The sequence below is a fragment of the Bufo bufo genome, chromosome 9 (assembly GCF_905171765.1).
Source record: "Bufo bufo chromosome 9, aBufBuf1.1, whole genome shotgun sequence".
NCBI lineage: Eukaryota > Metazoa > Chordata > Amphibia > Anura > Bufonidae > Bufo > Bufo bufo.
This window is the reverse complement of record NC_053397.1, coordinates 206,605,869-206,623,130: the sequence shown is the minus strand read 5'-3', so window position 1 is coordinate 206,623,130 and position 17,262 is coordinate 206,605,869. Positions and strand designations below refer to the sequence as shown.

The window sequence follows — 17,262 nt, the reverse complement described above, 5'->3', positions numbered from 1 at the left end:
TGGTAATCATTGGAGAGGGTAGGGGGTGCTCTCCTCATGAACCTCTCAGACTCCATCCACCAAATTGCAAAATGATTTTTAGCCCAGCAATCTGTCCCAATAATGCGCTTCCTTGGCATAAGACCCTGTGTTGTGATGACCCGTTATGGTCACTTATGCTGCTGGGGTAGGGAGAGGCCAATGACTGTGAAAATGATGATTACACTCACCGGTAATCGGATTTTCCAGACTCCACAACAGCACCATAGAGAGAGGATCAGCCCCCAGGGACAGGAAACCTGCAGAAAAAAAAGGTGGAGCCTCTCTCCCACCTCAGTGGTTTACAGAGCATGAGAGTGACTCCAACCTAGGTTAGTTTTTCTTTTTTGCTACACCCCGTGCAACTTAAACAGAGAACCACGAAACACCAGGGAGGGAATAAGGAAGGGTGCTGTCATGGGGTCTGGAAAATCCAATTACCAGTGAGTGTAATCATCAGTTTTCCCTACCCCCACGACAGCACCACAGAGAGAGATTTCACAGAAGAAAACACCCCTTCCTTATGGGGGGCCACCACTTGCAGAACCTTCTTTCCAAACAGAAGAGGCAGAATTCAATTGGAGCCGATAGTGACGGTAGAAGGTAAAAGGAGAAGACCACACGGCAGCCTTACAAATTTGCTCAATAGAAACATTAGCTCTTTTAGCCCAAGAGGTAGAAACTGCGCAAGTAGAGTGTGCTTTCAGAGAAAGAAGAGGAGAACTGCCAGAAGAGGTGTAAGCCAGGTAAATAACTGTCCTAATCCATCTTGCTAGTGAACTCTTTGAGGCCACCTTACCCTTATTCATGCCAGAAAAAAGAACAAATAGCGCAGAGGACTTTCTCCAATCCTCAGTTACCTTTAGGTAATGTAGAAGGCATCTCCTAACATCCAAGGAGTGGAAAACTCTTTCCTCTTGGCTTTTGGTTTTATCAAAAAAAGTTGGAAGGACTTTCTCCTGGAGTCTGTTGCATTTGGAGGGAACCTTAGGTAGAAAGGAATGATCTGGTCTAAGAACTAACCTATCATCCAGGATGGACATAAAGGGAGGCTTGATCGAGAATTTCGCTGACCCTTCTCGCAGAGGTTAAAGCTACCAATAGGACTAACTTAAAGGTAAGGAGCTTCACTGAACAAGAGGTCAATGGTTCAAAGGGAGGCCTAGTCAAAGCATTTAATACTAGATTTAGATTCCACGGGGGAATCCTGGGCGCTTTTACCAGTGTAATTCTATCTACTGCCTTAAAGAACCTTACCACCCAGGGGTAAATGGCAAAATGTAAAACAAAGAGGGCTGACAGGGTCGAAACCTGAACTTTAAGAGTGTTCTTTGCTAACCCCAGAGACAACCACCTCTGGAAAAACTCCAGGATATGAATGACTGAAGTCCTAGAGGGCAAAGAACTTGCCCTGATCCCTGAAAATTCTAAAAATAAAATAAAACCCTAGCATAGATGGAAACCGTTACAGCTTTCCTACTTTTTAGCAAGGTGGATACTAGAGCTTCCGAAAACCCCTGTCTAATCAATAATGACCTTTCAAATTCCAGGCCATAAGGTGTAGGCCCCTGACATTTGGATGACAAACTGTGCCCTGCATGAGAAGGTCCAGGATCTCCGGAAGAATCTGTTATTGACATGGACCTCAAGAGAGAGAACAATGCCCTTCTCAGCCAGAAGGGGGCCATCATAATCATTCTTGCACCCTCGTCTCTGATCTTTTTGAGAACTAGTGGGATAAGCTGGAAGGGAGGAAAAGCGTAACCTAAGGGGAAAACCCATTTCTGAAGAAGAGCATCCACCCCATCTGGGAATTCTCCCGGGTTGAGAGAGCAAAGCCTCTCCACCTTTCTGTTTGTTCTGGTGGAAAAAAGATTGATGGATGGGGACCCTTCACAGCCTGACTATCTCCGAAAAAACTGAAGGGTTCAGAGACCACTCCCCCTGTCTCAGCTGATGACGACTCAGGAAGTCCGCCTGGAAGTTCTCCTTGCCTCTTATGTGGAGAGCAGAAATATGACTGACCTTCCCCTCCAGATTTCGGAACAGATCTGCTTCTCTCATGAGGGAGACCGATTTTGTTCCCCCCTGATGATTTATGTAAGCTACAGCTGATTGATTGTCCAACATTATCCTCACATGGTTTGAATGAATAAAGGGTATTGCTGTCTCCAAGGCCAGTCTTATAGCCAGCAACTCCTTTCTGTTTGAGGAGAATGTTCTCTGCACAGGGGACCATTGTCCTTGAATGATCTAGTCCAAAAAATGTGCCCCCCACCCAAAGGGCTGGCATCTGACGTCAAAACCACTGGATCAGAACGACTCCAAGGAATCCCCTGACTTAGATTTGTGCTGCCTTCCCACCAGGACAGATCCTCTAACGTTTTCCTTGAAATTATCATCCTTGAGTCCAAAGATCCCCCACTCTTCTTTAGTGCTGCCAAGCATGAAACTGGGCCAATTCTACCGCTGGAATACAGGAGGTCAGCGACCCTAGGACTGACATGGCTTTCCGAATAGTCAGGCTCTGGATGATTTCAGCATCCGCAACTTTGTATGGACACGAGATATCTTCTCTTTGGTAAGAAAAACTCTCTGGCCTACCGAATCCAAGAGAAGACCCAAAAACACCTGACGAGTCTCTGGCACAATTTGGGATTTTTTTAGCTTTATTGTCCAGCCTAAATCTTCCAAAATTCCCATCACCTTTTTATTGCCATCATACAGTCCCGCTGAGAGCCTGCTACAATTAGAAAGTTGTCCAAATAAGGCAGGAATAAAATGTTCTCTTTCCTTATAAAATGAGGCTACTTCTGCTATCACCTTCGTAAATACTCTGGGGGCCATAGAGAGGCCGACGCATACTTCCTTCGACAGTCACTGAGAAACTGCTGTGGGGGGTTAGCTCTTCTCCGGGGGTCATTCTCACAGGTTACTTCACCAGACACGGATATAACGTCCAACTCGTGCTTTATTGTGCAATACCAGCAACAACAAAATGACTAAATAATAAACACTTGCCCGGCTAGGCTCTAACTAACACAGAGTTTCCTGACTCACCTAAGTTACAGTTCACACCCTGTGAACTTGTGCGGCTTTGTCAGCCAATGTCCCACAGCCTCCTGGCTGTACAGAGCACAGTATGCCCACTGTCTCTAGTTCACTGTTTCTTGTGGGGGATTGGGGCTCAGTAGTCTGCCTGACTATGGCCCTGCGACCCTCCCAGGCATCGCTGCATCCCCCAACTCCAGGCTATCTCCCAGCCTCGTGGTCCCTCAGCCTTGCCCAGCTGAGACCACCCAGACAGAGCCACCAGGCCTCTGTCCACCAGACCAATGTCTCTTGTGGGGGATTGGGGCCTAATAGTCCGCCTGACTATAGCCCTGCGACCCTCCCAGGCGTCGCTTTGTCCCCCACCTCCAGGCTATCTCCCAGCCTCGTGGTCCCTCAGCCTTCCCCAGCCGAGACCACCCAGACAGAGCCACCAGGCACACTCCCCCCTTCTGACACCCTGGGAGGTGCCTTATGCCAGCCTGACTACATCCAGCTGGTCTCACCTGTGGTGGAATAGGGGCGTGGACCGCACTATCCACCCCTTCCTTGCCTCCAACCTGCGTGAGACCTGTCACTGTCTCACACTGCTGATGCAAAGAGTGTATGGGGACGTAATAATATACGTCTTTCAGATCTAAGACTGCCATAGAACAATTGGGATACAGTAGATGAACTTCTGATTTTACTGTCTCCATCTTGAATTTTCTTAAAAAAGGTATTTGTTTAGTTGTTTTAGATTTATAATCGTGCGGAAAGAGTTGTCTGGTTTCTTTACCAGAAATAGAGGAGAGCAGAATCCCTTTTTCTGTTCTGACACTGGAACTACAATTAGAACCTGCTTCTCTAACAGCTCTAAGATCTTCTACCTCCATAGCAGACTTTACTAGTGACGAACCTTGAGCCTTTGTGACCATAAATTTCTTAAGGGGGTTCTGAACGAAAATTTAAACGTAAACCTTCTCCTATGAGCCCCAGGACCCATTTTCCTGCTACTTTTTCCCATGCGGGAAGAACTAACCTCAGTCTTCCTCCCACACCACCCCTGGCGTCATTGATGAGGCGGTTTCTTAGGCTGGGAAAAGGAACCTCCAATAGGAAGCCTTTACCCCCAAAACCTTTAGATCTAAAATTTTGATTTCTGTCGCTATTTTGACCTCTTCCCCGAAATCTAGATGAGGAAAGAAAGGGACGTCTGGATCTGGAAAAGGAAGTTAAAGAATAACCTGGAGAAAGAGCAGGAAACTTCCTCTTCCTATCCGCAGCTTTCTCCAAAAGGGAATCTAAATCAGGCCCAAACAAAAACTCTCTCCGACAAGGAATACTGAACAATCTTTGTTTTGAAGACAAATCACCCCCTTTCCAATTTTTCAACCAGAACGTTCTTCGAGCGGAATTGGAAAGGGAGGATGCCTGAGCCACCAGTTTGACTGAATCTACTGAAGCATCTGCAATAAAATCCACTGCCTTCTGTAAAGTGTGCAAGGAGGCTAAAATTTGCTCTCTAGGACACTTGTCCCTAATCTGACATTCTAAACGTTCCAACCAGATAATCATGGATCTGGCCGTTACAGTGGTCGCAATATTCGGTTTAAACGCGGAAGCCGCTGCTTAATAGGTGTTTTTGAGACAGGAATGTACTTTTTTATCTAATGGGTCTCTTAGAAACCCCATATCTTCGAACAGGAGGGAAGACTTTCTAGAAATCTTTGATATAGCTACGTCAATCTTTGGCGCTGTATCCCAGGAAGAAGAGGCCTTTTCTTCAAAGGGATATTTTATTTTTTTTACTTTTGGGAATAAATGCCTTTTTATCAGGTTTTTTCTGCTCTCTATTTAAAAGGGCCGATACACTTTTATGCAAGGGGAAACATCTATGCCTCCTTTCCTGAAGTTCCTCAAACATTGAATCGACTACAGATTTAACATCTTTAACATCCTCTAAATCAAGAGTAGAAGGAATAGCTTTCAATAACTTGTCTGTATCTTCTACAGGAAATAAAGCTCTACCCTCCATATCATCTTCAGAGGATGAGGAAAAATCTGAGTCGTATGTTTCCACTACTTCCTCACTGTCAACCGTAGAATCCATATCTGATTACCAACCATCTGCAGATCTTTTCTGACGTTTACAGGATTTCAAGGAATTTTTCACCTCTGACCTAATGAGTGTTTGAATATTCTTTTGAAAAAATGGAGACTCCTCCGCTACTGTCTTGTCTATACATTGTTAGCAAGCTTCTTAGAATATGAGGAAGATAAGGGACATCCACATAACGCACATTCTTTTTTCTTTCTTTTAGCCAAAACTTTCTTAGGCCTTGTCTAAAATAAAGAAATCACCAAATATTAACACAGTATCACTTGTTGGGCACTTACCCACTCATTCCAAAACGGAACTGGTGCCGGAGCAAGGATCTCCCCTTCTACCGGATTAGGCCTCTTTTCCTCCTTCATTGCATCCAATCAGGACAATCTTATAATGTAAAGAAGAAGAGCAGATCATCTCGATTCGTCTCCAACCCTCACATAGAGGACCCAGGAGATAGAGGAGGATAAAGATATATATATATATATATATAGGTCCAGAAAAACAGGCGGCACTCCAAGAGGTAAAAGAAAGAAAGTGAACCTTTATTCACCCAGGTGGTGCAACGTTTCGGCTCTACACTTGAGCCTATACGTCCACCGGAACACTCGCGCTTGCTTTCTCCCTGTTTGGACCGCACGCTGAAGGGAGGCTCCGGAAAGACATGTTCCCCCATGGATCTGGGCCGCATGTGGTGGAAAGTAACACCCCCTCCTGGTGCTGCTTTCTTTGATCCTTCAAACCCAGGACATTGCGTGGCCTCACTCCCCTGGAGAAGAGCACGCACCTGCTGCAAGAACCAAGTGGAAGCCCCGGACAACCACCGGCTCCTAGGGTCCTGCCAGCCCATCCTCTGGGCGAGAGACCCCAGCAGGTATACTACCACCTAGTCCTCCAGAACATACTGTATCTGGGACTTCCAAACTTTTATTCTGCAGGTTTCCTATCCCTGGGGGCTGAACCTCTCTCTGTGGTGCTGTTGTGGGGGGGGAGGGAAAAATTGTGGTAATGGAATATGGAAAATATTATGACACCAGAAAAATATCAAAATATAAAGATAAAGCCCAGCATAATATGACTATAATGTCTCCGGCATAGGATGAATTAAAATGAGATCGGCATATGATACATATAACATCACTGCCATATGATGACTAAAACAACAACACCATATGATGAAAATAATGTTACTGGCACATGATGAATATAGTAACATTGCCATATGGTGAATATAATAACATCAGCATCTGATGAATATAACGTCACCGACACCCAATGAATGCATTGACATCAGCATCTGATGAATATATTGCATATTGGCTTAGTCGGAACGGCAGCATCAGGAGATCGGTGAGATGAGTATAAGTTCTGTTATTTTATTACAGCATGTGCAGCCCCTGGGACGGCTGGGACAACCGTCCTCATATACATATTGTATTCCACTGTCACATGATATAATGGGTTGCTGCCAGTTCCACATTTTGACACATCTGCAGTAACAGATGCTGGATCTTACAGAAATGTCATTCCAAAACTTGGCCACGTCATGGTCATTGGCACGAAGAAATTCAGTAAACCACCGGATGGAGCGTTTACTGCCGCGATCCTCAGTCTCATCCCGCTCAAAGTTCTCGTTATGTTTGTTCACGGAGTAGTTAGTAAGGTGCATGTACAGCTGGTTCTACAAAAGAAGAAACAGGGAGTAGTTAGTAAGGTGCATGTACAGCTGGTTCTACAAAAGAAGAAACAGGGAGTAGTTAGTAAGGTGCATGTACAGCTGGTTCTACAAAAGAAGAAACAGGGAGTAGTTAGTAAGGTGCATGTACAGCTGGTTCTACAAAAGAAGGAACAGGGAGTAGTTAGTAAGGTGCATGTACAGCTGGTTCCACAAAAGAAGGAACAGGGAGTAGTTAGTAAGGTGCATGTACAGCTGGTTCTACAAAAGAAGAAACGGAGTAGTTAGTAAGGTGCATGTACAGCTGGTTCTACAAAAGAAGGAACAGGGAGTAGTTAGTAAGGTGCATGTACAGCTGGTTCTACAAAAGAAGGAACAGGGAGTAGTTAGTAAGGTGCATGTACAGCTGATTCTACAAAAGAAGGAACAGGGAGTAGTTAGTAAGGTGCATGTACAGCTGGTTCTACAAAAGAAGGAACAGGGAGTAGTTAGTAAGGTGCATGTACAGCTGGTTCTACAAAAGAAGGAACAGGGAGTAGTTAGGATGCTCCACGGCCTGGCGCCAACTGCTGCAGACACAGTGAAACTGCAAGGAAAATTAAAGATACACCGCAAGATGCCTCAGTGATACAAAACCAAACGGCGTATGCGTTCTAAATAAGAGGCTAGAAAAAAAGCCTGACCTCTGTGAGACCTCTCAGTCATAATACCGAGGCTTTGCACAAGGGCAGTATAGCAGGTACTGCTCTTAGGAGGCTGACCATGTTAGGAGGTCCACCTGTGACTTCACCCTCCCCTTAGGAAAAAACAGCCACCAAACCAAAGTAAACTTTGCACCGATTTTTTTTATTTATTATTAATTTGCTTTTATATGCAAAATAAGCAACCTAAAGGGTTAAAAGTCATTAGTCCCGGGTGCTTGTTGTTTAAAATAGCAGGCACCCGGCAGGTATGGTGCATCAGGCACCTGGCCGCAAAGACGGGGAATGTTGATCACGCCAAACCCTGTCATTTAACCCTTAGGATACCAGAGGCTTTTTCGTTTTTGCGTTTTCATCTTTCCTCCCTATCTTTCTTGAGCCATAAACTTTTTTTATATTTCTGTTCACATAGCTGTATGAGGGCTTATTTTTTGCACGACAAGTTGTACTTTCTAATGCCACTATTTATTATGGCATACAATGCAGTGGAAAGAGGTAAAACATTCCAAATGGGGTGGAATTGAAAAAAAAATAACGCAATTCCTCCACAAATTTTACGGGTTTTGTTCCCATGGTGTTTTGTTTGCGGCAAAACTGACCCATGCCCTTCATTCTCTGGGTCAGTACAATTACAACGATACCCCCATATGTATACGTTTTATGTCTAAATAGTGTGAAAAATAAATGTAAACTTTGAAAAAAAAATCACCATATTCTGACCCCCATAATATTTGATCTGTATTTTTTATTGATACCATTTTGGCAAATTGGCCATTTTGATCCTTTTTTTCGTTACGCCATTCGCCGTATGGGAAAAATATTTTTATATTTTAATAGGATGTTTTCGATCTCGGTGATACCCATGATGTTTAGATTTTTGGGTATTTATGTATTAATTATACGGAAAGGGGGGTGATTTAAACTTTTATATTTTTTCAATTTATTTAACAGTTTTTTCTGTAATAATTTTGAAGCTTGTATTTGAGCGTACAAAATCCAATAATTTTTTATTTATTCTGCACAATCATGGAATTTTAAAATCCACTTATTGCTCAGGATTGCTCATTTCTTATGTTGGCCTGCCACCTGGTGGCCAGAATAAGAATTGCGGCTTCAATGCCCTCAGCTTCTTCAGCAAGGCTGAGAGTATTGAAATCAATTACTGGCATCCTCACTGGCTGCAGAGGATGCCGGTAAGAATCCCGGAAGCGCGATATCACAGCATCTAAAAGGCTTTAATTACCGCGATCGGCATTATTGCCGGTCGCGGTAATTAGCCACGGGTCTCCGCTGTTTGAAACAGTGGAGACCCGCAAGCCCATGACGCCTGCTGCATATGTGAGCGGACGCCATGTTTGCCTATCGCTCCAGCGCCGTACATGTACGGAGCTGGTAGCGAAAGGGTTAAGCCTTCAGATGTTGCTATCAACACTGATCGCAGCATTTGTGGAGTTGGGCAGAGGTATGTGGCTCCCTCTGCCTTCCGATCTGGGCCCTCGCAGTGAAATTATGTGTCTTTAATCGGTTACTATGGCAGCCTGGACACTGCTGAAGCCTTCCAGGCCTGCCATGCATGAGGCATAGCTCAGCATGGATAGTGTAAAAATCCTATTCATAGATCTTTATATAGGACAAGGGATGAAAAGATATCAGGTTCTAGCCCCCTAAGGGGGGAAATAGGTAATAAAGAATAAGTTAAAAAAATATATATATATATTTTTTTTAAAACCATCAAAATATTAAGGGGGACATTTATTAAGACCAACGAGTTATACGCTGGTCTTAATTCCTCAGTAATGCAGGTGGATGTGCCAAAATCAGATATAGGCGCAGGCCTCTACATAACTTTGGATTTTGCTCCCGCCGGATGTGCAACATGGTTTAAACTACCCCAGCTCCCTTGCTGGCGTAGTTTAATGCCTTCTACCATAAACTGGTGTGGAAAATAATGACTGTGACAGGCTGTCCAGCCCACCATCTTCCCCGCCCATGACACGCCCCCTTTTCCCGCCACTTTACAAAAGTGGAGTGAGTGGGGAAATACGCCAAAAAGTGACATACAACAAACAATAAATGACTGCCTAAAAATTTTAATCACTCCCTTTCCCAATTTTACACATAAATATATAAACAATGCAAAAATTTAGGTAACGGAAAAAAAAAAAGATAAACATGCTATTTGTCATTTTTTTGTCATCTCCCCCCCCCCCAAAAAAAAATTGAATGACGGTGATCAAAAAGTCATACATACCATAAAAATTGTACCAATAAAAACTACAGTTTGTTATGCAAAAAAACAAGCCCTCATACAGCTCAGTAGACTAAACTACCAGAATATGGCGATGCAAGAAAAATTTAGATTTTTTTCAAAGTTTTTTTTTTTTTTTTTAAGTAATTAAAAAATAAAAACTATACAAGTTTGGTATCGCCGAAATCATATTGAGCCGCAGAATATATAACATCATGTCATTTTTAGCACACAGTGAATCCCTGATGTCAAAACCCCAAAAACCTTGACAGAAGTTTTCCAATACAAGACATGGTAAGATAAATGGCAGCATTAAAAAATGCATCTTGTCCCACAAAAAATAAGCCCTCATATAAAATAAAAAAGTTATGGCTATTGGAACGTGGGGAGGAAAAAATATCTAAAATATCAAAATGGGTCTGGTTTTTAACGGGTTAAAGTCCCGGCCAGTGCCATACATGTACAGCATGGTCAGGAAGGGGTTAAAAGACTACCCCACGAATAATATTCTACAGTTTAAAAACCAGCACCTGGATCTGAATACTTTAGTAATTGCATGTCATTAAAAATGTATTAAAGCTACCGATTTATTCCATAAAATCTATCTGTAGAGCGCCACCTGCTGTTTGCTCTTTTTCTAGTTTCTCTGTCCTGCTCACTGAGACAGAAGCACACGCTCAGTTCTATCCTTCAACTGCCACCAGCTGCAGCAGAAAGGACACGTCCCCTAAACTGACAGCTTGAAATACATCTAGCAGAGCAATTGGAGCGATGAATGGGGAGATCTCTGGATCCATGTGAGGTACAGGGCTGGTCCTGGCTTTGTTAGAAAGAGGTTGTCTACTAGATTATGAATCATTTTCATTTTTTTTAAAATTCATGGGATAATCCCTTAAAGGTTATGAACTAAAGCCGCACCGAATATTGTAAGGGGGGAATATTATGAACTTTTCCGATTCTTCTAGGTCCCTGATGGGGACTTTGAAGTGACGATATAGCGTGCACATCTATGTCCACCAGTTTACCTGATCTAAAGGACATACATCCCAGGAACATTCCCTTTAAAACAGCAGTCTAATCTCCTCATCACATTCCTAGCGCGGCAGGCAACGGCATCATAGTAATTCTACATCAAGATGTTCCCATCTTGTGCATGGTAAACTTCACCTGAGCAATAATTATATGAAATAAGGATTTGTGCCGGGTATTAGCACATCCTCGGCAACGTGAAATCTGACTGTCATCATCAATAGTGTTTTATGTGCCAGAGAAAATGTTTTTACAAATTACACCCCTCCATCTGTCCTGGCTTGGATCGTCTGTCTGCTTCGGGTCTAGCGGCTCACTGCCTGTATATAGCAATCATGGAGAATGTCTAGTTACAGAATGTATTCCGGGAAGAAAGTTAGATCAACAATCAATGAGACTTCTGCCCGCGGTCCAAGCGCCACCAGTGAGGAAACCTGAGCTCTGGGCCCCAGTGCAAACCTAGAACACGGCCCCTCGCCTTCTATGTACCATTTATAATACAGGCGCCAGGACCCGGGTGCAACTGCTACCTTTTCTCCCCTCTAGTATGTAACTTTAGAAAGAAAAAATCACGGGGTTTGACATGTAACTGCAGTTCTGGGACTAGGGGTGGAATTGCCGTCACAACATCCGTCCAGCTCGGCTACGCCTATACAGATACACGAGCCGCCATTAGGGTCTTTTGTATTTCAGTACATAATAAAAGCATGCAAGATAGACAGATAGATAGATAGATAGATAGATAGATAGATAGATAGATAGATAGATAGATAGATAGATAGATATTAGATAGATAGATAGATTATAGATAGATAGATAGATAGATAGATAGATAGATAGATAGATAGATTATAGATAGATAAGAGATAGATAGATAGATAGATAGATAGATAGATTATAGATAGATAGATAGATAGATAGATAGATAGATAAGAGATAGATAGATAGATTATAGATAGATAGATAGATAGACAGATAGATTATAGATAGATAGATAGATTATAGATAGATAGATAGATAGATTATAGATAGATAATAGATAGATAGATTATAGATAGATAGATAGATAGATAGATAGATATTAGATAGATAGATAGATAGATAGATTATAGATAGATAGATAGATAGATAGATAGATATTAGATAGATAGATAGATAGATAGATAGATAGATAGATAGATAGATAGATAGATAGATTATAGATAGATAGATAAGAGATAGATAGATAGATAGATAGATTATAGATAGATAGATAGATAGATTATAGATAGATAGATAGATAGATAGATAGATAGATAGATAGATTATAGATAGATAGATAGATTATAGATAGATAGATAGATAGATAGATTATAGATAGATAGATAGATAGATAAGAGATAGATAGATAGATAGATAGATTATAGATAGATAGATAGATAGATAGATAGATAGATTATAGATAGATAGATAGATTATAGATAGATAGATAGATAGATAGATAGATTATAGATAGATAGATAGATTATAGATAGATAGATAGATAGATAGATTATAGATAGATAGAATAGATGATAGATATTATTTATTTAATTATTTATTTGCTATTCAAATAAATAATAATAGATACCGTATTTCTCGCCATATAAGACGCATTTTGTCCCCCCACAAAGAGGGGGGGGGGGGAATGTCAGTACTTCTTATGGGGCAAAGTCATTAGAACAGGAGGACCAGGGAGCGGTGAATGCAGTGACCCCCATGCAGCATCTGTACTCACCGCTTCCTGGTCGTCCTCGGCCACTCACTGTGCTGGGTGTCCTGTGAGGACATTGGCGCGCTCTGCGATCTCAAGCTGTGCGGTGTCGGGTCACAGCACAGAGCAGCAGGAAGAGCGTGGCCCCTTAGCTCCCCATGCTCATTCCCTCCTCCAGGCCGATGCACTGAATGGTGAAGGAGGGAGCCGTCCGTTTTCTGCTTCCCCATTCAGACCTGCAGGCACAGATTGCACTGCCGGGCTGTGTGGGAGGAGCCTGCAGTCCAGGAATCTTTCTGTGTCCTCCTCCCGCACAGTGCTGCAGTGCCATCTGTGCTAGGCTGCCTGCAGGGGAGTGCTGAATCTGATCACCAGGAACAGGACAGGGGGAGTAGTTACTGTTTGTTTTTTGTTTTGTCTTTTACTACTGTGAAATGGGCACAAAGAGTGCATAACTACTTTGAAGGGGGCACAGAGAGGCCATTACTATGTCACGAACATTGCTGTGGCAGGTACCAGGAGATCGGAGAGACTGGCAACTCGTGGGTTAAATTGACAAGTTCACTGTGGATCTTATTGTGTCTGTGTTTTGGTGAATGCCACACTCCTTGCTTCAGGTGTTGCTTGTTGGTGATTTGCCTTTCCCATAAGTAGCCGCTTCTCACTCTTGGAGGTGCGGGTTATAGATTTTCTTCCTGCCTTCTTACTAGCTGCTCGGTTGTACTCTGTGCTGCTTCTGGAGTTGCCAGTTTTCTACTTTCAGCTAAGTCTTGTCTGTTCTTATTGTTTTGTGTTTGTTATATTCCCTGTTGTTTGTATCTGGGCCTGAGACAGAGACTTCCATTCATCCATCTGGGGAGGAATGGGTTGTCTCTGGTCCTAACCTCATTACAGGGCCTTATAGGGATATAAGGGCCTAGGTATACAGCATATGAATCTTACCTTCATGGTCTATTCATATTGATAGGTAGTTAGGGCCCGGATTAGGGTTGTTTAGGAGGTGACCTGTTTCTTCCCTAGTTTCCAGGCCCAGTTACTTTTCCCCTTCCCTCCTGTGTTCAGTGTGGAGTTTCCCCCCCACTGATCGTGACATACAACTGTGAAGGGGGCACAGAGAGGGCATTACTACTGTGAAGGGGGCAAAGAGAGGGCATTACTACTGTGAAGGGGGCACAGAGAGGGCATTACTACTGTGAAGGTGCACAGAGAGGGATTACTACTGTGAAGGGGGCAAAGAGAGGGCATTGCTACTGTGAAGGGGGCAAAGAGAGGGCATTACTACTGTTAAGGGGGCCCCGGGTGCCAAATACCTTGGGCACGCCACTGATGATTGTGGCTCCAAACTGACGACTGGGGGGTCTGATTGGGGGTCTATGCTGAGGCCTGATGAAAATATTGTTTTCTTATTTTCCTCCTCTAAAACCTATAAAATCCAATCAGCATTTGGTGTAACATTCCTTTGCCTTCAGCATCAGTTCTTCTAGGTCAGGGGTCGGCAACCTTTTTCGGACAGTGTGCCAATTTAAAAATAATAAAACAAATCAAAGCAGAAGTGCTCAGCGTGCCGGGCAATGCAGAAAAGTCATATAACATAAACTGTACGTCACATAAACCAAATAATTTGCAAAGACAATACAGCTGTGGTTCAAACGAGGAGACTTTCAGGTCCCTCCGGCAGTTCACATACAGGCTTGTTATGTTCCAACAACCCCCAAAGTTGTCAGAAGCTTGCTCTCCACCCCCGACCACTCAAGAAATAACATGCAGGCTCGCTATTTCCTACACCCCCCAAAGTTGTCAGAAGCTTGTGTCACACTGTCCCCCCTATTACCCGCAGCATTTACATGCAGGCTCATCATCCAACGCCCACCCCCAAATAAGCAACAATGCTTCCCCCATTCCCCAAACTCATCATCATCCTTCCATCTGCCTGCAGAACACCAGCCGTACAGCAGCCGGCCTGTGAGGCAGTGGAGTCTGAAGCTTGCTGGTACAGAGGGAAGCAAGGCGGGCCGAGTAGATGCGCCCTGTGTGGCGCGTCTGAATTTTTTTAAATTTAAAGTGCAGCATGTCGCGACGTAGTGTGGCTGCGTGCCAGTCAAATATGGCCTGCGTGCTGGGGGTTGCTGATGTTTCACACATCTTGGGGAACTAAGCACAGATCTTCTGTGGACGCAGGCTTGCTCAAATCCTTCTGTCTCCTCCTGTAATCCTAGACAGACTGGATGATGCTGAGTTTAGAGCTCTCTGGCAGCCATATCATCACTTCTAGGACACCTTGGTCTTCTTTACACTGAAGATAGTTCATAATGACATTGGCTGGATGATTGGGGTCACTGTCCTTCTGCAGAATAAATTTGGAGTATCCTTGTCTGTATTCCTCAGCATTGAGGACACCATTAATGATTGAATCCCCAACTCCATTTCCTGAAAGGCAGTCCCAAACTTGCAAGGAACCTCCACCATCTTCAGTGTTGCCTGCGGACATTATTGTACCGCTGTCCAGCCCAGTGAAAAACTGCCTTCTGTTACAGCAAAATATTTCACATTTTGACTCATCAGTCCAGGGCACATGCCGCCATTTTCTGCATCCCAATTCCTATGTTTTCATGCATAGTTGAGTGCAAACAAGGCCAAGCGACTCAGCTATGCATGAAAACTATTAAGGCTACTTTCACACTAGCGTTGTTTAAATCCGACACCGGAACTGCCCGCCGGATCCGTAAAAACGTGTGAAAACGGATTACATTTGAATCCTGATCAGGATTTTGATCACAATGAAAAAATGCATTGGAAAAAACGGATCCGCCATTTATGGACTTTAACTTTTTTTTCAAATTTTTCGGGTTTAACATGCAAAAGCCGGATCCGGTTTGACTGAACACACAGCGCCGGATCCGGCGTTAATGCAAGTCAACGGGAAAAAGACCGGATCCGGCGTTTAGGCCTCTTTCACACTTGCGTTGTTGGGATCCGGCATGCACTTCCGTTGCCGGAGGTGCCCGCCGGATCCGGAAAAACGCAAGTGTACTGAAAGCATTTGAAGACGGAACCGTCTTCCAAATGCGTTCAGTGTTACTATGGCACCCAGGACGCTATTAAAGTCCTGGTTGCCATAGTAGGAGCGGGGAGCGGGGGAGCGGTATACTTACAGTCCGTGCGGCTCCCGGGGCGCTCCAGAATGATGTCAGAGCGCCCCATGCGCATGGATGACGTGATCCATGCGACACGTCATCCATGAGCGTGGGGCGCCCTGACGTCACTCTGGAGCGCCCGGGGAGCCGCACGGACGGTAAGTATACTGCTCCCCGCTACACTTTACCATGGCTGTCAGGACTTTAGCGTCCCGGCAGCCATGGTAACCATTCAGAAAAAGCTAAACGTCGGATCCGGCAATGCGCCGAAACGACGTTTAGCTTAAGGCCGGATCCGGATCAATGCCTTCCAATGGGCATTAATTCCAGATCCGGCCTTGCGGCAAGTGTTCCGGATTTTTGGCCGGAGCAAAAAGCGCAGCATGCTGCGGTATTTTCTCCGGCCAACAAACGTTCCGTTCCGGAACTGAAGACATCCTGATGCATCCTGAACGGATTTCTCTCCATTCAGAATGCATTAGGATAATCCTGATCAGGATTCTTCCGGCATAGAGCCCCGACGACGGAACTCTATGCCGGAAGAAAAGAACGCAGGTGTGAAAGAGCCCTTAGTCAAAGTGTTCAGGATTTTTGGCTGGAGGTAAAAATACAACATGCTACGGTTTTCTGAAAAGCCTGATCAGTCAAAAAGACTGAACGGAAGACATCCTGAACGGACTACTCTCCATTCAGAATGCATGGGGATATGCCTGTGTGTGTTTGTTTGCTACATATGTGTGGTACTTGGTCATTTTGTTAATATTTATATCCAAAATCTGACTACAAAGAAGGTTACAGATACAGAACAGGGTAATAACCACATGATTCCTCCAAAGAAACAAGGCCTGGTTATCATGAAGGCTTTTAGCCCAGTCATCCTCAGTCTATGGCTTTGACAACTAACTGCAGCTACCACAGTAAAAAAAAACTGAGCGAAATGATTCAAAAGACGTTTGTAACGACTGTAGGTAGGGACAGACAAGGACAGTGAACCCTAACCTGCTTTCCCTACCTACTTGCAGTATAAGCCCTACTTGGCAGAACCTCAACTGGACGACGGTCCCTACTCTAAATAAGTGCAGAAATGGACAAACACCAAAGCAGAGTTGTACGGAAATGGGTCAGAACCAGATGGGCTGCGCAGTACCAAATGAGAGACAGAGGGTGGTCAGAAGACAAGCCAAGGTCAGAAGGACAGAAGAGTCAGTACGCAAATGCATAAACAGGGAACAAGGAACCAAGCTAGTGAGCCAAACAACACTATCACTGGCAGTGGTGTATGGCCAGGAAAAGATTTAAATAGAGCGCTGAGTCCCTGGATCAGAACCTGATAGGTCCATGACTCAGCACTCCATTAGTCAGAAACACTAGGACACAGTAACAGAGCAGCTGAGTACTCAGCCCACTGCTAATCTCCCCCATCACGCGCTCGCAACAGGGACAAACAAAGCATTGAATCCTGTTAAGGATGTGGTTGCATCACCAGAGGGCGTGACTTAGCAACGCATTTTACCCGGGCGTGGCCGTGCCAAGGCTGAAGATCGCGTCGCTGGAGCCCGGACAGGTAAGTTTACCACAAAGTTTT

At 44.1% G+C, this 17,262-nt stretch overlaps 1 protein-coding gene across 5 annotated transcripts in view; it reads right to left on the bottom strand.

Annotated features, from left to right (window-relative positions):
- TTLL7 (tubulin tyrosine ligase like 7) overlaps nucleotides 1–17,262 on the bottom strand; it is a 200,738-nt gene that overhangs the window by 127,720 nt on the left and 55,756 nt on the right. For all 5 annotated transcript variants that reach the window (XM_040407953.1, XM_040407954.1, XM_040407955.1 and 2 more), the window contains exon 8: nucleotides 6,675–6,839. In XM_040407953.1, coding sequence (XP_040263887.1) covers nucleotides 6,675–6,839 — 165 coding nt within the window. The remainder of the gene's footprint in view (nucleotides 1–6,674; nucleotides 6,840–17,262) is intronic.